Source organism: Papio anubis, chromosome 17, assembly GCF_008728515.1.
Source record: "Papio anubis isolate 15944 chromosome 17, Panubis1.0, whole genome shotgun sequence".
Classification (NCBI taxonomy): domain Eukaryota; kingdom Metazoa; phylum Chordata; class Mammalia; order Primates; family Cercopithecidae; genus Papio; species Papio anubis.
Genome location: NC_044992.1, coordinates 50,706,367 through 50,722,261, shown reverse-complemented (window position 1 = coordinate 50,722,261; position 15,895 = coordinate 50,706,367). Strand labels below are relative to the sequence as shown.

Below are 15,895 nucleotides of genomic sequence, written 5' to 3'. Positions count from 1 at the left end.
GTTGGCGCATGCTGTAATCCCAGCTACTAGAGAGGCTGAGGCAGGAGAATCGCTTGAACCCGGGAGGCGGAGGTTGCAGTGAGCCAAGATTGCATCATTGCACTCCAGCCTGGGCAACAAGCAAAACTCCGTCTCAAAAAAAAAAAGGATGGTGCTTTCTGCAAGTGGGAGGGGTGAGTGGGGCATGTGGTTAGATGTACGATATTGTCAAGAGCTTTGTTTTTTAGTTGGGGTGGTGGGTTTTCTTAGATCCTTGTTATATCATTTAAAAAATCTAATTTAGGCCAGGTGTGGTGGCTCATGCCTGTAATCCCAGCACTTTGGGAGGCCGACGCAGGCAGATTGCCTGAGCTCAGGAGTTTGTGACCATCCTGGGCAACATGGTGAAACCCCATCTCTACTAAAATATAAAAAATTAGCTGGGGGTAGTGGTGTGTGCCTGTAGTCCCAGCTACTCAGGAGACTGAAGCACAAGAATTGCTTGAGCCTGGTAAGCAGAGGTTGCAGTGAGCCAAGATTGTGGCACTGCACTCCAATTTGGGCTACAGAGTGAGACTCCGTCTAAAAAAAAAAAAATTGTTTAGTTCAGCCCACTGAGGTGTTGGTTTTGTATTTGAATGATTAAATGTTTAAAGTTTCCTCAGGGCTGTGAGGTCGAGCTTGGAGAGCTGTGCTTTCATATCTGTGGGTATAAAATGTCCAGGAGTGGCCACAGGAGGAGGAATGGATTAGCCCATGGTGGGAATGTCATTAAGTCAAAGATAAGAGGTAAGCAGCTTAGGAGGCACCCTGGCTTCCCCCTTGATCAAACACATCTCCTCGGAAAACTTGTCCTCCATCCATGGACCAGACGGTGCTAAAGTCAAAATGAGCGACCTCTCTAATGCTCACATCAGGACACCTGTGCCAGAGCTGGCTCCTGTTAACCCAAAAAAGCCATGCAAGGGTTGCCATGGTGAGATTGTTGCTGCCTGAGTACCTTTGTTTATTCTTGACACTCAGTTGTTGGGGCTTTGATTCCCAACATTGTCCTAGGCACGGGCTGATAGAGCCAGAGCTGGGATGCCTCCCTCACTCTGGGGCTCCATGGGCTGGGCCCAGCTAAATGACCCAGCTAAATAGGGTTCTGTGGAAGACCAACCCTCTGGGGCTTTTTCCTGTCCCCAAATGCTACTCCTTTGCCCCATTAGTTGTCTGTTTCCCCAGTAGGTTGTGGGTGTCAGTCTAAAATGCTGCCCACCTGCCAGAGGATAGTTTAGGAGGCTATGGGGCCATGTGGGGTGCTGTTCCCTGGCCTGTTTGGGGAAGGAGAAAGCAGAAAGGATCTAACCTTTATTGAGCACCTGCTGTGTGGTGTGCCAGGCACTGTGTCCATCTCACCAAATTCTCACAGCAGTCCTGTGAGGTGCTATTCAAATCTTACCATCTCATGGCTAAACAAATGTTCTATTATGAAAAAATTTAAAAATATATCCTGAACCTCTATCACCTAGCACCCCACTTCAACATTTAATAAGTCATGCATAATCTTATTTCATCCATACCTTCATCCACTTCCCTCTCTCCTCCGTTGTTTTGGAGTACATCTCAGCCATAATAGATTGCATCTGTAAGTGTTTCATTGTGTACATAAACTACTGGGCTCAACTGAAAAGGATTCTTTTAAAAAGTTATACTACTATTCTTACACCTAAAAAAAATCAAACAATAGTTTTCTTGTGAATTTTTTAAATTAAACAAATTTTAAAAAATAGAGATGGGGTCTTACTGTCTTGAACTCCTGGGCTCCAGTGATCCTCCTGCCTTGGCCTCCCAAAGTGCTGGGATTACAGGTATGAGCCATTGTGCCCGGCCATGAATTTTTAATAAATGGTATTAGAACATCTGGATAGTAATTTTGAAAGATATCAAAGTATATTTATTCCTCACATCATATATCAGAATAAACTCCAAGCAGATCAGAGATCTCTATGTGAAAATATAAATCATACACATCCTAGAAGAAAACAAGGCTCTGTATATGGGAAAAGCCCTCCCTTAAAACAAAACAAGAAAACAAAAAACTATGCCTAAAAATTCAGATGCATGAAAGATTATTACATTCACCCACATTAAAAACAATTTTATTTTTGAGCCAAGGTCTTGCTCTGTCACTCAGGCTGGAGTGCAGTGGTGCAGACAGTGCTCACTGCAGCCTCAATCTCCTGGGTTCAAGTGATCCTTCCACCTCAGCCTCCCAAGTAAGAGTAGCAGGGACCTCAGGTACATGCCACCATGCATTAAAATGAGCATTAAAAATGCTCAGGTGCATTTTAAAAATATTTTGTAGCAACAGGGGCTCGCTATCTTACCCAGGCTGGTCTTGAACTCCTGGGTTCAAGCAGTCCTCCCTCCTCGACCTCCCAAAGTGCTGGGATTGCAGGTGTGAACCACCGCACCTGACCTAAAGTTTTTTTTTTTTGCCTGTGAAAACACCACAAGCAGAGTCAAAAGACAAGTGGCAAACTGGGGGAAGTGATTTGCAAGAGATATCACAAAGGACTAGGACTAATTTTCCCAATAGAGAGAAAACATTTTTTAAAATAGGGAAAAGAATAAAAACCAAGACCTGACAGAAAAATTGGGAAACACATGAGTAGACAGTTCACAGAAAAGTATATACAGATGGCTCTTAAACATATGGAGAGATGTTTGACTTCACTCATAATAAGCAAAATGCAAAGTAAGCCCCACTGAGAGATCATTTCTCCTCCATGTGATTGGCAGACATGCAAATGTTTGATCAACACTCTGGTGGTGAGCTTCAAGAATATCCCTCATACAGTGCTAGCAGGAGGACAAACTGGCCCAAGTCCCATGGAGGGGAATTTGTCAATATCTAAGAAAATTACGTATGTATTTATTACTTGACCCAGCAAGACTTCTAGGAATTTACATGGACGATCTCCACAGATATAGAATACTATGCCAGAGTCATTTACTGCAACATTATTTGCAATAGCAAAGTATTAGAAACAACCTAAATACCCATGGAGACTGGTTGAATAAATTACAGGAATCCAGTCATGCAATGGAGTCAAATGCAGTAATTAAAATAATAAGATGGGCACGGTGGTTCACGCCTGTAATCCCAACCCGGGAGGCAGAGGATGCAGTGAGCTGAGACCACGACACTGCACTCCATCCTGGGTGACAAAGTAAGACTCTGTCTCAAACAAACTAAAAATAATAATAAAGGAAGATCTCTATGCAGTTTCATGGAGTGATTTCTATGGCATATTTTTAAATAAAAAGCCAGAAAACCAAATCAGTTAAATAAACAAAAGCCCCAGGGTGTCAAAGGGTATATACAGTGTTCTATGTTTTATGTAAGAAAGGGCAATTTATTTATTTATTTAGAAACAGAGTCTTGCTCTGTTGCCCAGGCTGGAGTGCAGTGGCGCAATCTCAGCTCCCTGCAACCTTTGCCTCCCAGGTCCAAGTGATTCTTGTGCCTCAGCCACCTGAGTAGCTGGGATTACAGGCGTGTGCCACCATGCCTGGCTAATTTTGTATTTTTGGTAGAGATGGGGTTTTACCATGTTGGTCAGGCTGGTCTCGAACTTCTGACCTCAGGTGATCCTCCTACCTCGGCCTCGCAAAGTACTGGGATTACAGGCGTGAGCCACCTTGCTTGGCCTTTAGTGGTGATTTCTGAGATTTTGATGCACCCATCACCCAAGTAGTGTACACCGTACTCAGTGTGTTGTCTTTTATCCCTTATGCCCCTACTACCCATCTCCGCTGATTTTTACTTAATAGATTTGTGATAGGTAGTAGCAGTTGTATAGCAATTCTGAAACTGCTTTGAATATTGAAGGACAGAACAAATAAGTAAATATATTGATGTTATTGGGAAATAAGTTCTCACTGAAGGAGAAGGGAGACACAAATATGGAATGGGGGAAGATGAGAAAAATCCTTTAGAGTTTGATTTTATTTGGAGCCATCAGTATCTACTAATGACTGCCAAAGAAATGATGCCCAGAAACAATGGGTACTGAGTGCCCACATCTTGGTTTCTAAATACTATCCCCTGCTAAAAGGAATCAGGGTTCCTTGGAGAAATTGCTGATTCCAGACCTGGGGTAGGGAAGATATCAAATGAGCCTGTGCCAGAAGGGAAGGAGATGCTCAAGGACTGATGGGAACATGTCAGCAGGACAGAGGTGTGAATGGGGCTCCCACTGGACCAATTTGGGATAAACTGCATCAATGAAGATAGTGATCGTAATGGATTAGAACACATGAAATAAAAAAAAATTCATAGTGATATCATGAGAGAGAGAAGGAGAGAAAGAGGAGTAGGGTGGTAGAGAGAAAAGAAGAGATTTTTTTTTTTTGAGACAGAGTTTTGCTCTTGTTGCCCAGGCTGGAGTGCAATGGCACGATCTCGGCTCATTGCAACCTCTGCCTCCCAGGTTCAAGCGATTCTCCTGCCTCAGCCTCCTGAGCAGCTGGCATTACAGGTGCCCAGCACTACCCCCGGCTAATTTTTTGTATTTGTAGTAGAAATGGGGTTTCACCATGTTGGCCAGGCTGTTTTGCAAACTCCTGACTTCAGGTGATCCACCTGCCTTGGCCTCCCAAAGTGCAGGGATTACAGGCGTGACCCACTGTGCCTGGCTGAAAAGCTCATTCTTATAGTAGAATGCCAATAAATGTAGAAGGAATGATAGGAATTAGGTAATCACTATTTTGCAACCTCCAGTATAATAATTCATTTAGGCAAGGGTCATAAATTGATGCTGAATCCATTGGTGAAGGATTTTGGGGGAACAGAATAGTCACATAGTCTCAAAGTATGGGAAAGACACAAAGACACAAGATCACCTACGTAGAACTCTTGTCAAAAGGATTAACGTAAGTCTAATCATGAGGAAACAATCAACTAAATCTAGTGCTAAAGCATCCTAAAAACTACTGGCCTGGAGTCTAAAAATGTCTAGGCTGGGTGCAGTGGCTCACGCCTGTAATCCCAGGCTTTGGGAGCCTGAGGCGGGAGGATCGCTTGAAGCCCAGAGTCTGAGACCAGCCTAGGCAACGTAGTGAGACCCTGTCCCTACAAAACAAAAACAGAAACAAAAAAACAAAACAACAAATGTCCTGAAAGTCTAAAAGTTTTTGGGATCTGTTCTAGATTAGAGGAGAATAAAAAGATGTGTCAACCAAATACAACATATGATCATCAATTGGATCCTGAATCAGAAAAAAATAGAACTATAAAGGATACTTTTGGGACAAGAGTAGACATTTGAATATGGACTGTCTTACATAATATATTAATGAATCAATGTGCAATTTCTTGCAGGTGATAATGGTATTGTGGTTTATGCAGCAGAATGTCTTTGTTCCTATGAAATACATGCTGAAATACTTTGGGATAAAGTGGCTTGTGTTGTCTGCAATGATCTTTCAAAGATTCAGAGGGGAAAAAAAGGTCTTCATATATACTCTTGAAATGGAATTCCTTTCTTCCTGACCCACCTAACCTAACACTCCCCCCTGGGCTGGTCACTGGCAAAGGATTCCTTTTCCGTTTTCAGCGCACCTTGGTATGGAACCCGGAGCCAGCAGAGCGACAAATAGGTGTGGGGCCTGCTTCTGGCACCATGTACTGATTTCATGTCCCCTCATTCACTGGGAACACTGAGTTGAGAGCCTGGAGATGCAAGTTCAAGTCCTAGTGACCCTGGGAAAGTTATTCCACCTCCCTAACTTCCTCATCCGGGGCTTCAGGGTCTTCAAGATCCCACCCAACCATGATGTCCGGTGGAAGAAGCTATTTTTGAATGCCAATGCATATAGGGTCCTGGGAGCTGGAGACAATTTGGTAACTTCTAATGACCCTCTGTGGCAAGGGGATGGAAAGGAAAGTTTGTCCTTTGGTTTCTTCCTTCCCTAAAGTAGGTCTGAGTCATTTTGGGGAAGAAAGGAGATAGCAAGGAAAGAATGTGCACATGTGGGTATTATTGTGTGTCAGTGAGTGAGGAGCTGAAGCTGGGGGCTGGGGGTGGGGTGGGGAAAATGCCTGGGGACTGAGGAGGACCCTGCTTGGTGTCTCAGGGCTCCTGGGGAAGCTCCTAGCCACACCTGTTCTGCGTCCATCCCCAGGCCCATGAGAGGCTGGAGGAGACGAAGCTGGAGGCCGTGAGAGACAACAACCTGGAGCTGGTGCAGGAGATCCTGCGGGACCTGGCACAGCTGGCTGAGCAGAGCAGCACTGCTGCCGAGCTGGCCCACATCCTCCAGGAGCCCCACTTCCAGGTTCCTGGCCGCTGGGGCTGGGGTGAGGGAGCAGGAGGCGGGTGGACCGGGGCATGCTGCTGTTGGAGGGGCCGGCAGGAAGTTGGAGCTGGGATGAGAAGAGACCTGGGGCACTGCCCCATTGTCCCTTCTTTTCCTACCACCCCCTAGTCCCTCCTGGAGACGCATGACTCTGTGGCCTCAAAGACCTATGAGACACCACCCCCCAGCCCTGGCCTGGACCCTACATTCAGCAACCAGCCCGTACCTCCCGACGCCGTGCGCATGGTGGGCATCCGAAAGACAGCCGGAGAACATCTGGTGAGGACTGGGCAGGGCCAGAGGCGGGGCTGGTGAGGGTGGGGGATTGAGAATAACCAATGAGGGGACAAAAAAAGGCCAAGCGTGGTCTGAAGATGAAGATGGGGCCAGCTTTTGTGCAGGGAAGGGCCCATGCAGACCCAGGAGACCATAGACACTGCACACTCACCTGTGTCCGCATCTCTCCAGTCTGCCCGCTTCCGCCCGCCATTAGTACCTGCTCTAAGTGAAGAATTTAGGCAGAAGGATGGAGGACGACTTTGTGAGTGCGGGGGTGGGTGGGTGGGGACAGGAATGGAGGTGCTATTAGAAGAGTATTTGAAGATTCTGACTTGGAGCCATCGGGTCCTCATCTTACACTCTCCCTCTGACCTCCAGGGTGTAACGTTCCGCGTGGAGGGCGGCGAGCTGGTGATCGCACGCATTCTGCATGGGGGCATGGTGGCTCAGCAAGGCCTGCTGCATGTGGGTGACATCATCAAGGAGGTGAACGGGCAGCCAGTGGGCAGTGACCCCCGTGCACTGCAGGAGCTCCTGCGCAATGCCAGTGGCAGCGTCATCCTCAAGATCCTGCCCAGCTACCAGGAGCCCCATCTGCCCCGCCAGGTGGGCCCCTCCACCAGCCCCTCTCTCAGCAGAAGGCCCAAGGGATGGCCAAGCCTCCTGGCTGTCAGGGTTGCAAGTCTCACTGAGGCCCTCCTCTCCTACTGGTTTCCTCCAGGGGAGATGAGGGTGGGACCTGCAGCCCAGGGGCAGCTGACTGCAGCCGCTGACAGGCCTCTGCCTCTGCTGCACCTGCACGTGCTCCCGCATTGGCCGGCATTATGCATGCAGCCACAGCCTGGGGTACCAGAGTGTATGAGAGAGCGCCTGCATCGTGGTCTGCGTTCTTCACATGTTTGTGCGCATGCGCAGGGTGGGTGGCGTTGTCGTATGTCCTGGACAACTGTCTCCTAGTTGGTGGATTCTGGGGGTCTGGCTGCTCTATCTACCTCTCCTATTGGCTCTCTCGCCCTCTGCCAGAGCCCTTCTCCAAGGGTAGAGGGTGAGTGGAGGGAGGGATCCAGGATTAGATGCCAGGGTCCTGTCCCCTACTTGGTGGTCCCACATCCTTGGTCCTAAGATCTGAATCCTGTAGTACTAGATGTGAAGGGAGGTTGGCACCAGGGAGGCACATGGGCAGGCCTGGAGGCATCACTCCTGCAGGGGGACAGTTCCATTTCCCCTTGTGTCTTTGTGAAAAGAGGGGGCACGGGGTAGACCTCCACCTGCAGCCTTCTACTGCCCCTTCCCCCGACCCTTTGCTGATTCCTGGGCCCAGGTATTTGTGAAATGTCACTTTGACTATGACCCGGCCCGAGACAGCCTCATCCCCTGCAAGGAAGCAGGCCTGCGCTTCAACGCTGGGGACTTGCTCCAGATCGTAAACCAGGACGATGCCAATTGGTGGCAGGTGAGCCCCGGGCACCCCTGCATCTCTCCAGGTGTGGTACATGGGAGGGCAAGGGCACAGGGAGGGGTCCTCTTGCTCAGGCAGATCTTGGTCTCATGTCCGTTTCAGGCATGCCATGTTGAAGGGGGCAGTGCTGGGCTCATCCCCAGCCAGCTGCTGGAGGAGAAGCGGAAAGCGTTTGTCAAGAGGGACCTGGAGCTGACACCAAACTCAGGTAGGAGGTTCCCCCCTACCCCACATCTCCAATCTGGGATCCGACAGGGCCCTGTCTGCCTCACTCACCCATCTCCCTATGGCCAGGGACCCTATGCGGCAGCCTTTCAGGAAAGAAAAAGAAGCGAATGATGTATTTGACCACCAAGAATGCAGGTGGGTATCAGAGTGTCCCCCCCTTTGTCCTCCTCTAACATGGCTTGCCTTTCCCTGTCCCCACGCATCACCCGTGAAGATGTGTGCCTGGCTCAGATGCTGCCAGCCGTGTCCCTAGGCCCTGCTCGACTCCCCCTTGCTCCCCTGTTCTAAGCCCTCTTGCCCTCAGCCTCCCTGAGAGCTCCGCCCCTCCCTCACCGTGCAGCCTGGTGAGCAGCGCCATCTCCCTGTGTCCAGAGTTTGACCGTCATGAGCTGCTCATTTATGAGGAGGTGGCCCGCATGCCCCCGTTCCGCCGGAAAACCCTGGTGCTGATTGGGGCTCAGGGCGTGGGACGGCGCAGCCTGAAGAACAAGCTCATCATGTGGGATCCAGATCGCTATGGCACCACGGTGCCCTGTGAGTGGGAGCTGGGCCCTGCTGAGTCGGGGACAGGGAGCAGGGGCTCCCCTGGGGGCCAGGGCTGAGCCTACCGAATGGGCATCTTCATGGGCGCCAGGCCAGGTGGTACCTTTGGGTGTACGGGTTGGGGTGCACGCCCTCTGTGGGTAGGTAGGGGAACTTCAGGCTCAGGAAGGATGAGGGAGGTGTCCTGCCAACAGGTGGCCTAGTGGGCTGGGCTGGCGTCCCCTTTCCTTCTCTTGTTTCACTTGCTAAAAGCCGTGAAGAAAGTGAGTGCCCAGCTGTGCACCCGGGTGAAACCGGCTATGAGCTGTGTATGTGTAGCCTTGTGGAAGACAGGGCTTCTTAGTGGCAGAACCAGCGGGGGTGGGGGAAGCTCCTGGCTGCCAGAGGCAGGACTAAGAGCGCTGCCCTGGTCTGCTTGGCTCTTGCTGTGTGGCTTTGGGCTGTACATTGCCCTTTCTGTACCTCAGCCTCTCATCTGTGGGCTCTGGGTTAGACCAAGGTTACCACCTCATGTCTCTGTGTGTGCCAGTGGGGAGGGTGGGGGGCAGGTGTGTGCAAAGGCAGCAGTGCTGGCAAGATGAGGGGCAGACTGCACCCCCAAGACTGGGAAACGGGGGCTTGGGTAAGTGTGCGTATATGTGTCTGAGGCACTGTGACCTGCCCGTGCCCATTCGGCCCAACCTGCCCCCATCCCCCTAGACACCTCCCGGCGGCCCAAAGACTCAGAGAGGGAAGGTCAGGGTTACAGCTTTGTGTCCCGTGGGGAGATGGAGGCTGACATCCGTGCTGGGCGCTACCTGGAACATGGCGAATACGAGGGCAACCTGTATGGCACACGTATTGACTCCATCCGGGGCGTGGTCGCTGCCGGGAAGGTGTGCGTGCTGGATGTCAACCCCCAGGTACTGCCACTCTGCTCCTTCCCAGCCTGCCCAATGTCCTCTCTGCTGCCTCAGTGCTCCCCCATAGTTCCAGGTACCTGTCACCTGAGCACACCCGTGTACCCCCTCTGCCCTCAACTACTGCTTGAAACCCAGCCTACCTGGAACCTTTCTCAGCCTTCCAGAGCCCCCACTCCTCCTCTAGTCTCCTCCAGTCACCCCAGCCACCTGCCAGCTATTTGTCGTTTGTCCCAGGACTCATGTCCCAGACCCCTAGGCACCCTTTTCCACCCACTCCCAAGTGCCCACCCCAACCCCAGTCACCCTCACAGCCTTTCTCTGGTTCCCAGGACAGACATGGGGATATGCTCCCTACCCTACCTTCTCCTTCTGCAGGCGGTGAAGGTGCTACGAACGGCTGAGTTTGTCCCTTACGTGGTGTTCATCGAGGCCCCAGACTTTGAGACCCTGCGGGCCATGAACAGGGCCGCACTGGAGAGTGGAGTGTCCACCAAGCAGCTCACGGTGAGGGCTCTGAGGTGTGGGGGAGGCGTCCAATGGCTGCCTAGGGTGGTGGGGGACAGGCCTGAGCTGACAGAGAGGGAGAAGGAGGTGGTGTTGGGGAGGGACAGGGGCCTGCTCCAGTTATCGGTGAGGCAGGACGTGGTCCCCCACTGCGTAGATGTGGAACGGGAGGTCTGAGAGAGGAAGTCCAAAGTCTCAGAGTGAGCCAGGCACACAGCTAGCCTGGGACACATGTGCTTCTGACTCCAGGCCCCCAGCTCAGCCCACTCTGCAGGGGCAGAAAGCTGGCCAGAGAGAGTTTCAGAGGGCCAGTGGAAGAGGTGGGCAGGAGGTGGGCCAGGTGAGCTTGGGTTGCTTATAGCTGGGGGGAAGCTGAAAGGTAGGAGAAAGCCAGAGGCGGGAAGGCTGGCTGGAGGGGTGAGTCAGTGTAAGAGAGCAGGCAGTGCCTGGAGGAGAGGCTTCAAGCCTGCATTGCAGGACTCCAGCCCCTTCTTCCTTCCTCCCTGTGTCTTGCTGCGCCTTCCCAGGAGGTGGAGGGTTTGCAGAGCTCTGAGCGCAGGGGTCCCTCTGCTGGCCATGCCTGGTGCTGCTGCACTCAGGCCCCGGGTACAAAAGGTACAAAAAGGTCACACAGACAGTCAGTGGCTAAACAGGGTCTGCCTGACTCTCAAGTCAGTGCTCCCTCAAGTCTGACTAGGCTGCCTTACCTATGCAGCATGACAGGCTGGTACCAGGGCAATCCACAAGTACCCAGGACAACCCCACCCTCTAGCATGGCTGGGGCCCAGAAGAGGCTGTCTAGGCTGGCACCCTTCTGCCAGTGACCCCCTTAGGAGCTCTGGACCCTTGCCTGATTCCCATTTTGGGCACCTCCTCCTTGGCAAAAGGTGTGGCCAACCGGAGCTGCTGGGATATAGCTAGCTTCAGCTTATTTAAGTCAGTTGTCAAGTACCCTTCCCCACCCCTGCCCAGCCAGCTTCCACTGGGTCGAGGGTGGGGTTGTCCTGGGTACTTGTGCCCTGGTACCAGCCTGTCATGCTGCATAGGTAAGGCAGCCTAGTCAGACTTGAGGGAGCACTGGCTTGAGAGTCAGGCAGACCCTGTTTAGCCACTGTCTGTGTGACCTTTTTGTACCTTAATTTTCTGTTATAAATGGGGAAGAATTAATCCTACTTTGCAAAGCTGTAGTGAAGATTATGTGGCATGCAAAGCATTTAGGGGTGTGATTGGCAGTTACTAAAGCTTATTTCCTCCCTGTCACTCATCATCTGTTTGTGGTCGATGGTGAGCCACTTTGAGGCAAACAGAGAGGGGCCCCTCCCTCCCTCCCTAGCCAGGGAGTCCACACCAGGGTTGGGCTTTGGGGAGGGGGAGTGGGGGAGCTGTAGCTCCTTCTGACAGTGGGGGTGAGTTGTAGGTACTGACTGTAGGGAGGTCCCATTGTGCCTGGGCAGGAGGCGGACCTGAGACGGACAGTGGAGGAGAGCAGCCGCATCCAGAGGGGCTACGGGCACTACTTTGACCTCTGCCTGGTCAATAGCAACCTGGAGAGGACCTTCCGCGAGCTCCAGGCGGCCATGGAGAAGCTACGGACAGAGCCCCAGTGGGTGCCTGTCAGCTGGGTGTACTGAGCCTGTTCACCTGGTCCTCAGCTCACTCTGTGTTGAAACCCAGAACCTGAATCCATCCCATTCCTGACCTGTGACCCCCTGCCACAATCCTTAGCCCCTATATCTGGCTCTCCTTGGGTAATAGCTCCCAGCAGGCCCTAAGTCTGGCTTCAGCACAGAGGCGTGCACTGCCAGGGAGGTGGGCATTCATGGGGTACCCTGTGCCCAGGTGCTGCCCACTCCCAATGCCCATTGGCCACCAGATATCTCTGAGGGCCAAGCCATGCCCAGGAATGTGTCAGAGTCACCTCCATAATGGTCAGTACAGAGAAGATAAAAGCTGCTTTGGGACCACATGGTCAGTAGGTACACTGTCCCTTGCCACCCCTCCCCAGTCACACTCCTCTGGACTGGCCACACCCACCCCATTCCTGGACTCCTTCCACCTCTCACCTCTGTGTCGCAGGAGCAGGCCTTGGGCTGTTTCCATGTGGCCAGGGGAATGCATGTCCCACTGGCAGCCAGACAGGCCTGGGTGGTGGTGCCAGCCTGGTGCCATCTTGAAGGCTGGAGGAGTCAGAGTGAGAGCCAGTGGCCACAGCTGCAGAGCACTGTAGCTCCCAGCTCCCTCAGAAAGGGGCAGGGTCACAGGGCAGATGCTGCTCGGTCCCTCCCTCATCCACAGCTTCTCACTGCCGAAGTTTTTCCAGATTTTTCCAATGTGTCCTGACATGTCAGCCCTGCTCCCCACAGGGCCAAGCTGGCAGGGGTCAGTGGGCTCAGCCCAGGTAGGCGCAGGATGGAGGGCTGAGCCCTGTGACAACCTGCTGCTACCAACTGAAGAGCCCCAAGCTCTCCATGGCCCACAGCAGGCACAGGTCTGGGTTCTGTGTCCTTGACCTTGGTCCATTTTGGTTTTTTCTCTAGCCAGGTCCAGGTAACCCACTTGCGTCAGGGCTGCCGGGTTGGAGGGGCTGAGGAGGAGTTCAGAGGGGACCTTGGGAGCCTGGGCTTGAAGGACAGTTGCCCACCAGGAGGTTCCTCACACACAACTCCAGGGGGCACCATTTACACTGTAGTCTGCACAGCCTGTGGTTCCATGTGCATGCTTGGCGCCTGTCTGTGCCTCTGGCACTGGGGTGTATGTATATGTATGTGCGTGTTGCGTGTGTGTGTGTGTGTGTGTGTCAGGTTTAGTTTGGCGAGGAAGCAAAGGATTGTTTTGTTTTGGAGGTCTCTCTTTGGGGCCCCTTTCTGGGGGTTCCCCGTCAGCCCTCATTTCTTATAATACCCTGATCCCAGACTCCGAAGCCCTGGTCCTTTCCTGATGTTTTCTCCCTTGTCCTATTGTCCCTCTACCCTAAATGCCCCCCTACAAAACTTGGGGAGGGCAGTTTTGTAAAATAGGAGATTCCCTTTAAGAAAGAATGCTGTCCTAGATGTATTTGGGCATCTCATCCTTCATTGTTCTCTGCATTCCTTCCGGGGTGAGCCTGTCCTCAGAGGAGACAACCTGGGACACCTCAAGTCCAAACCCCTGTGCCTCCCAGTTCTTCCAAGTGTCTAACTAGTCTTCTCTGCAGCGTCAGCCAAAGCTGGCCCCTGAACCACTGTGTGCCCATTTCCTTGGGAAGGGGAAGGAGAATAAACAGAATATTTATTACAAATGTTAGAATATATTTCTTATACTAGGAATCTCATTTGCATTTGCATAGAGTATACACATGGGGTGGAAAGGCCAGGCCTGCCCCCATCTCGTTGGTGTGCCTCTGCATATACTACACACTCATCTTCCTGCTCCTCTTTTCCCTTGATCAGTGTCCTTTCATCCTAGTTCAGCTGTCCCTTGCATCACCCTCAGCCTAAGGGAGTGGGAAGGAAATGGGGTGTTTTCCTGCTGACTTGAGGCTATGGGGTCACTTGCCACTTCCTACCTTCCCTGGGGGACTTGAGGGTAGAGGTGACTTGAGGGTAGAGGCAGGGGAAGATTTGTTGTTGCAGCTGCCTCTGCCCCCTTGGTCCAAATGACCATCATCTCTGATGGAGATGGGTTGGGTACCTGGCCCTCATGGCACCCTCACTGCTAGTGATGCCAAGGGGCAGGCCTGGAGCCCTTCCCTCCTGTCTCTTCTCAGTCCTTCCTCTCTGAACAGCCTCCTACCTCCCCTGCCTGAGCCACACTCCACAGCCCTCCCAGGTACCTATCAAGTGGGAGCAGAGGCTGTCAGTCCTTGGCTCACCTGGGACAGGGCTGGGGCTGGGTTGGAACAGGTGTGTGTGCCCACCACATTAGCTCTGTGACTCTTCTCCCTCCCTGCCATTGTGGACTCTTGTATTTGAGGGACCTCAGGAGAGTGAGGACCCTACCATCCACTGTCCACGTTCAGTCCCAGCCCCAGTGCCCTTCCTCTGTCCCCTCCCTCAGCCATCCAATTCTTGAGTTTTCTCACTGACTGGTTTTTTCTTTTCCTTGGATTAAATGTGAAAGCAAAGGCTTCTGGCTCTGCTTGTCTTTGGTTGGGGTTGGTGGATGGCTTTGGGAGCAAGTGAGAGCTGGGGAGCACAGCACAGATGACTCTAGAATGGAAGTCAGAGTGACATGTCTTGTTTTCTGCAATGTCTTCCTTTCCTGTCTTGCCCCTGCACACTTCCCTTCCCCAGAAGATGCTCCTTCTAAGTGCTCGTACCCAAGGACATGAACAGACATTTCTCAAAACAAGACATACAAGTGACAATGTATGAAAAAGTGCTTAATGTCACTAATCATGAGAGAAATTCAAACCAAAACCATGATGAGTTACCATCTCACACCAGTCAGAATGGCTATTATTAAAAGGTCAAAAAATAAGATGCTGGTGAAGTTGCAGACAAGAGGGAGTGCTTTATACCCTATCGGTGAGAATGTAAATTAGTTCAGCCCCTGTGGAAAGCAGTTTGGAGATTTTTCATAGCACTACCATTCATTCCAGCAATCCCATCACTGGGCATCTACCCAAAGGAGAAGAAATTTCACCAAAAAGATACCTGCACTGGTGTGATTGTCACTATGGGACTGAACCGTAGGACGAACGCCACTTGTGACAGTTACTATGGGACTGAACAAAAGAGGATGAACACAGAAATGAAAACTTAACACAAAATAATCTGCTTTAAAGGAGTCATTGCTTTTGCTTCTAGTGAGCAAGGGCCCTGAGCTTCCACAGCCCATATTTATTGGGCAGCAGGAGGAGCAGGTAAACTGGGCTATCAGCTTGATTGGTCACAGGTTCACATAATTGCTAACAGGCTTCAGGTATGCCTGCAGATAATCACAAACACTGCACCTGGGGCGTGACTGCCCTTAGCATTCCTTCTGGACAGCAGACACAGTTTGCCAGTATTCTGCATTTATGAGAACAGTTTGCTGTTTGCTCATATAGCCTTCAGTGGTGGCACCGAAGGAGTCTACCTAATTCTCTTTGGCCTCCAACATCTCCCCCTTTTTGTTTTTACATTAATTGAACAAAATCTGTCCTCATGTTATGGAGGTTGATGTCAGTGTGACTCTGGTCAGTCCTCATTCCGTCTTCACATTCAGATTCAACTGACTCATGGCTCGTACCAGGGGAACCAGGCCCATGGTTGGGATCCATGGTTCCCTCCAGTCTCCTGTTCCATGGCTGCACACACCTTGAGGGCACCCACATGGTTTGTCCATCTCCTGTAAAAACACAAGCATACCCTTGTCCCCACGTTGATAAATCTATAGGCAGTGGGAAACATATTTTGAGGTTCCTTAATTCTTTTCCTACAAAATGCTGACATAACGTTAGGACTGCTGAGCACGCCTTGGGGTAAAACTTTCCATTGATAATGAAAAACAGGCTTTCTCCAACAGAAGGCACAGAAAACAACTTGAGGCTTATCCTTCTCATGTAAGGTATAGAAAAAAAAATCTCCAAGATCCATTACTGCAAGAGACCAGTCTCTTGTTCCTGTATCCATAAGCCCACACAACTTCTTTTCTTTAATTTGCACTGCACAAGTGGGTCTACTAGATGCTA

General features: G+C 51.3%; 1 protein-coding gene across 5 annotated transcripts in view; it reads left to right on the top strand.

Moving 5' to 3' along the window:
* The window catches only part of MPP2 (membrane palmitoylated protein 2), a 35,219-nt gene extending 20,872 nt beyond the window's left edge, over positions 1-14,347 (top strand). For 4 of the 5 annotated variants that reach the window (XM_021929257.2, XM_003913146.4, XM_009190763.2 and 1 more), the window contains 10 exons: positions 6,154-6,306; positions 6,457-6,606; positions 6,985-7,212; positions 7,928-8,059; positions 8,168-8,273; positions 8,360-8,428; positions 8,666-8,827; positions 9,536-9,738; positions 10,114-10,242; positions 11,697-14,347. In XM_021929257.2, the coding sequence (XP_021784949.2) occupies positions 6,154-6,306; positions 6,457-6,606; positions 6,985-7,212; positions 7,928-8,059; positions 8,168-8,273; positions 8,360-8,428; positions 8,666-8,827; positions 9,536-9,738; positions 10,114-10,242; positions 11,697-11,873 (1,509 nt within the window). In that variant the 3' untranslated portion in view covers positions 11,874-14,347. The remainder of the gene's footprint in view (positions 1-6,153; positions 6,307-6,456; positions 6,607-6,984; positions 7,213-7,927; positions 8,060-8,167; positions 8,274-8,359; positions 8,429-8,665; positions 8,828-9,535; positions 9,739-10,113; positions 10,243-11,696) is intronic. The other variant, XM_009190764.2, reaches the window with a different exon arrangement.
* The last annotated feature ends 1,548 nt before the right edge of the window (positions 14,348-15,895 follow it).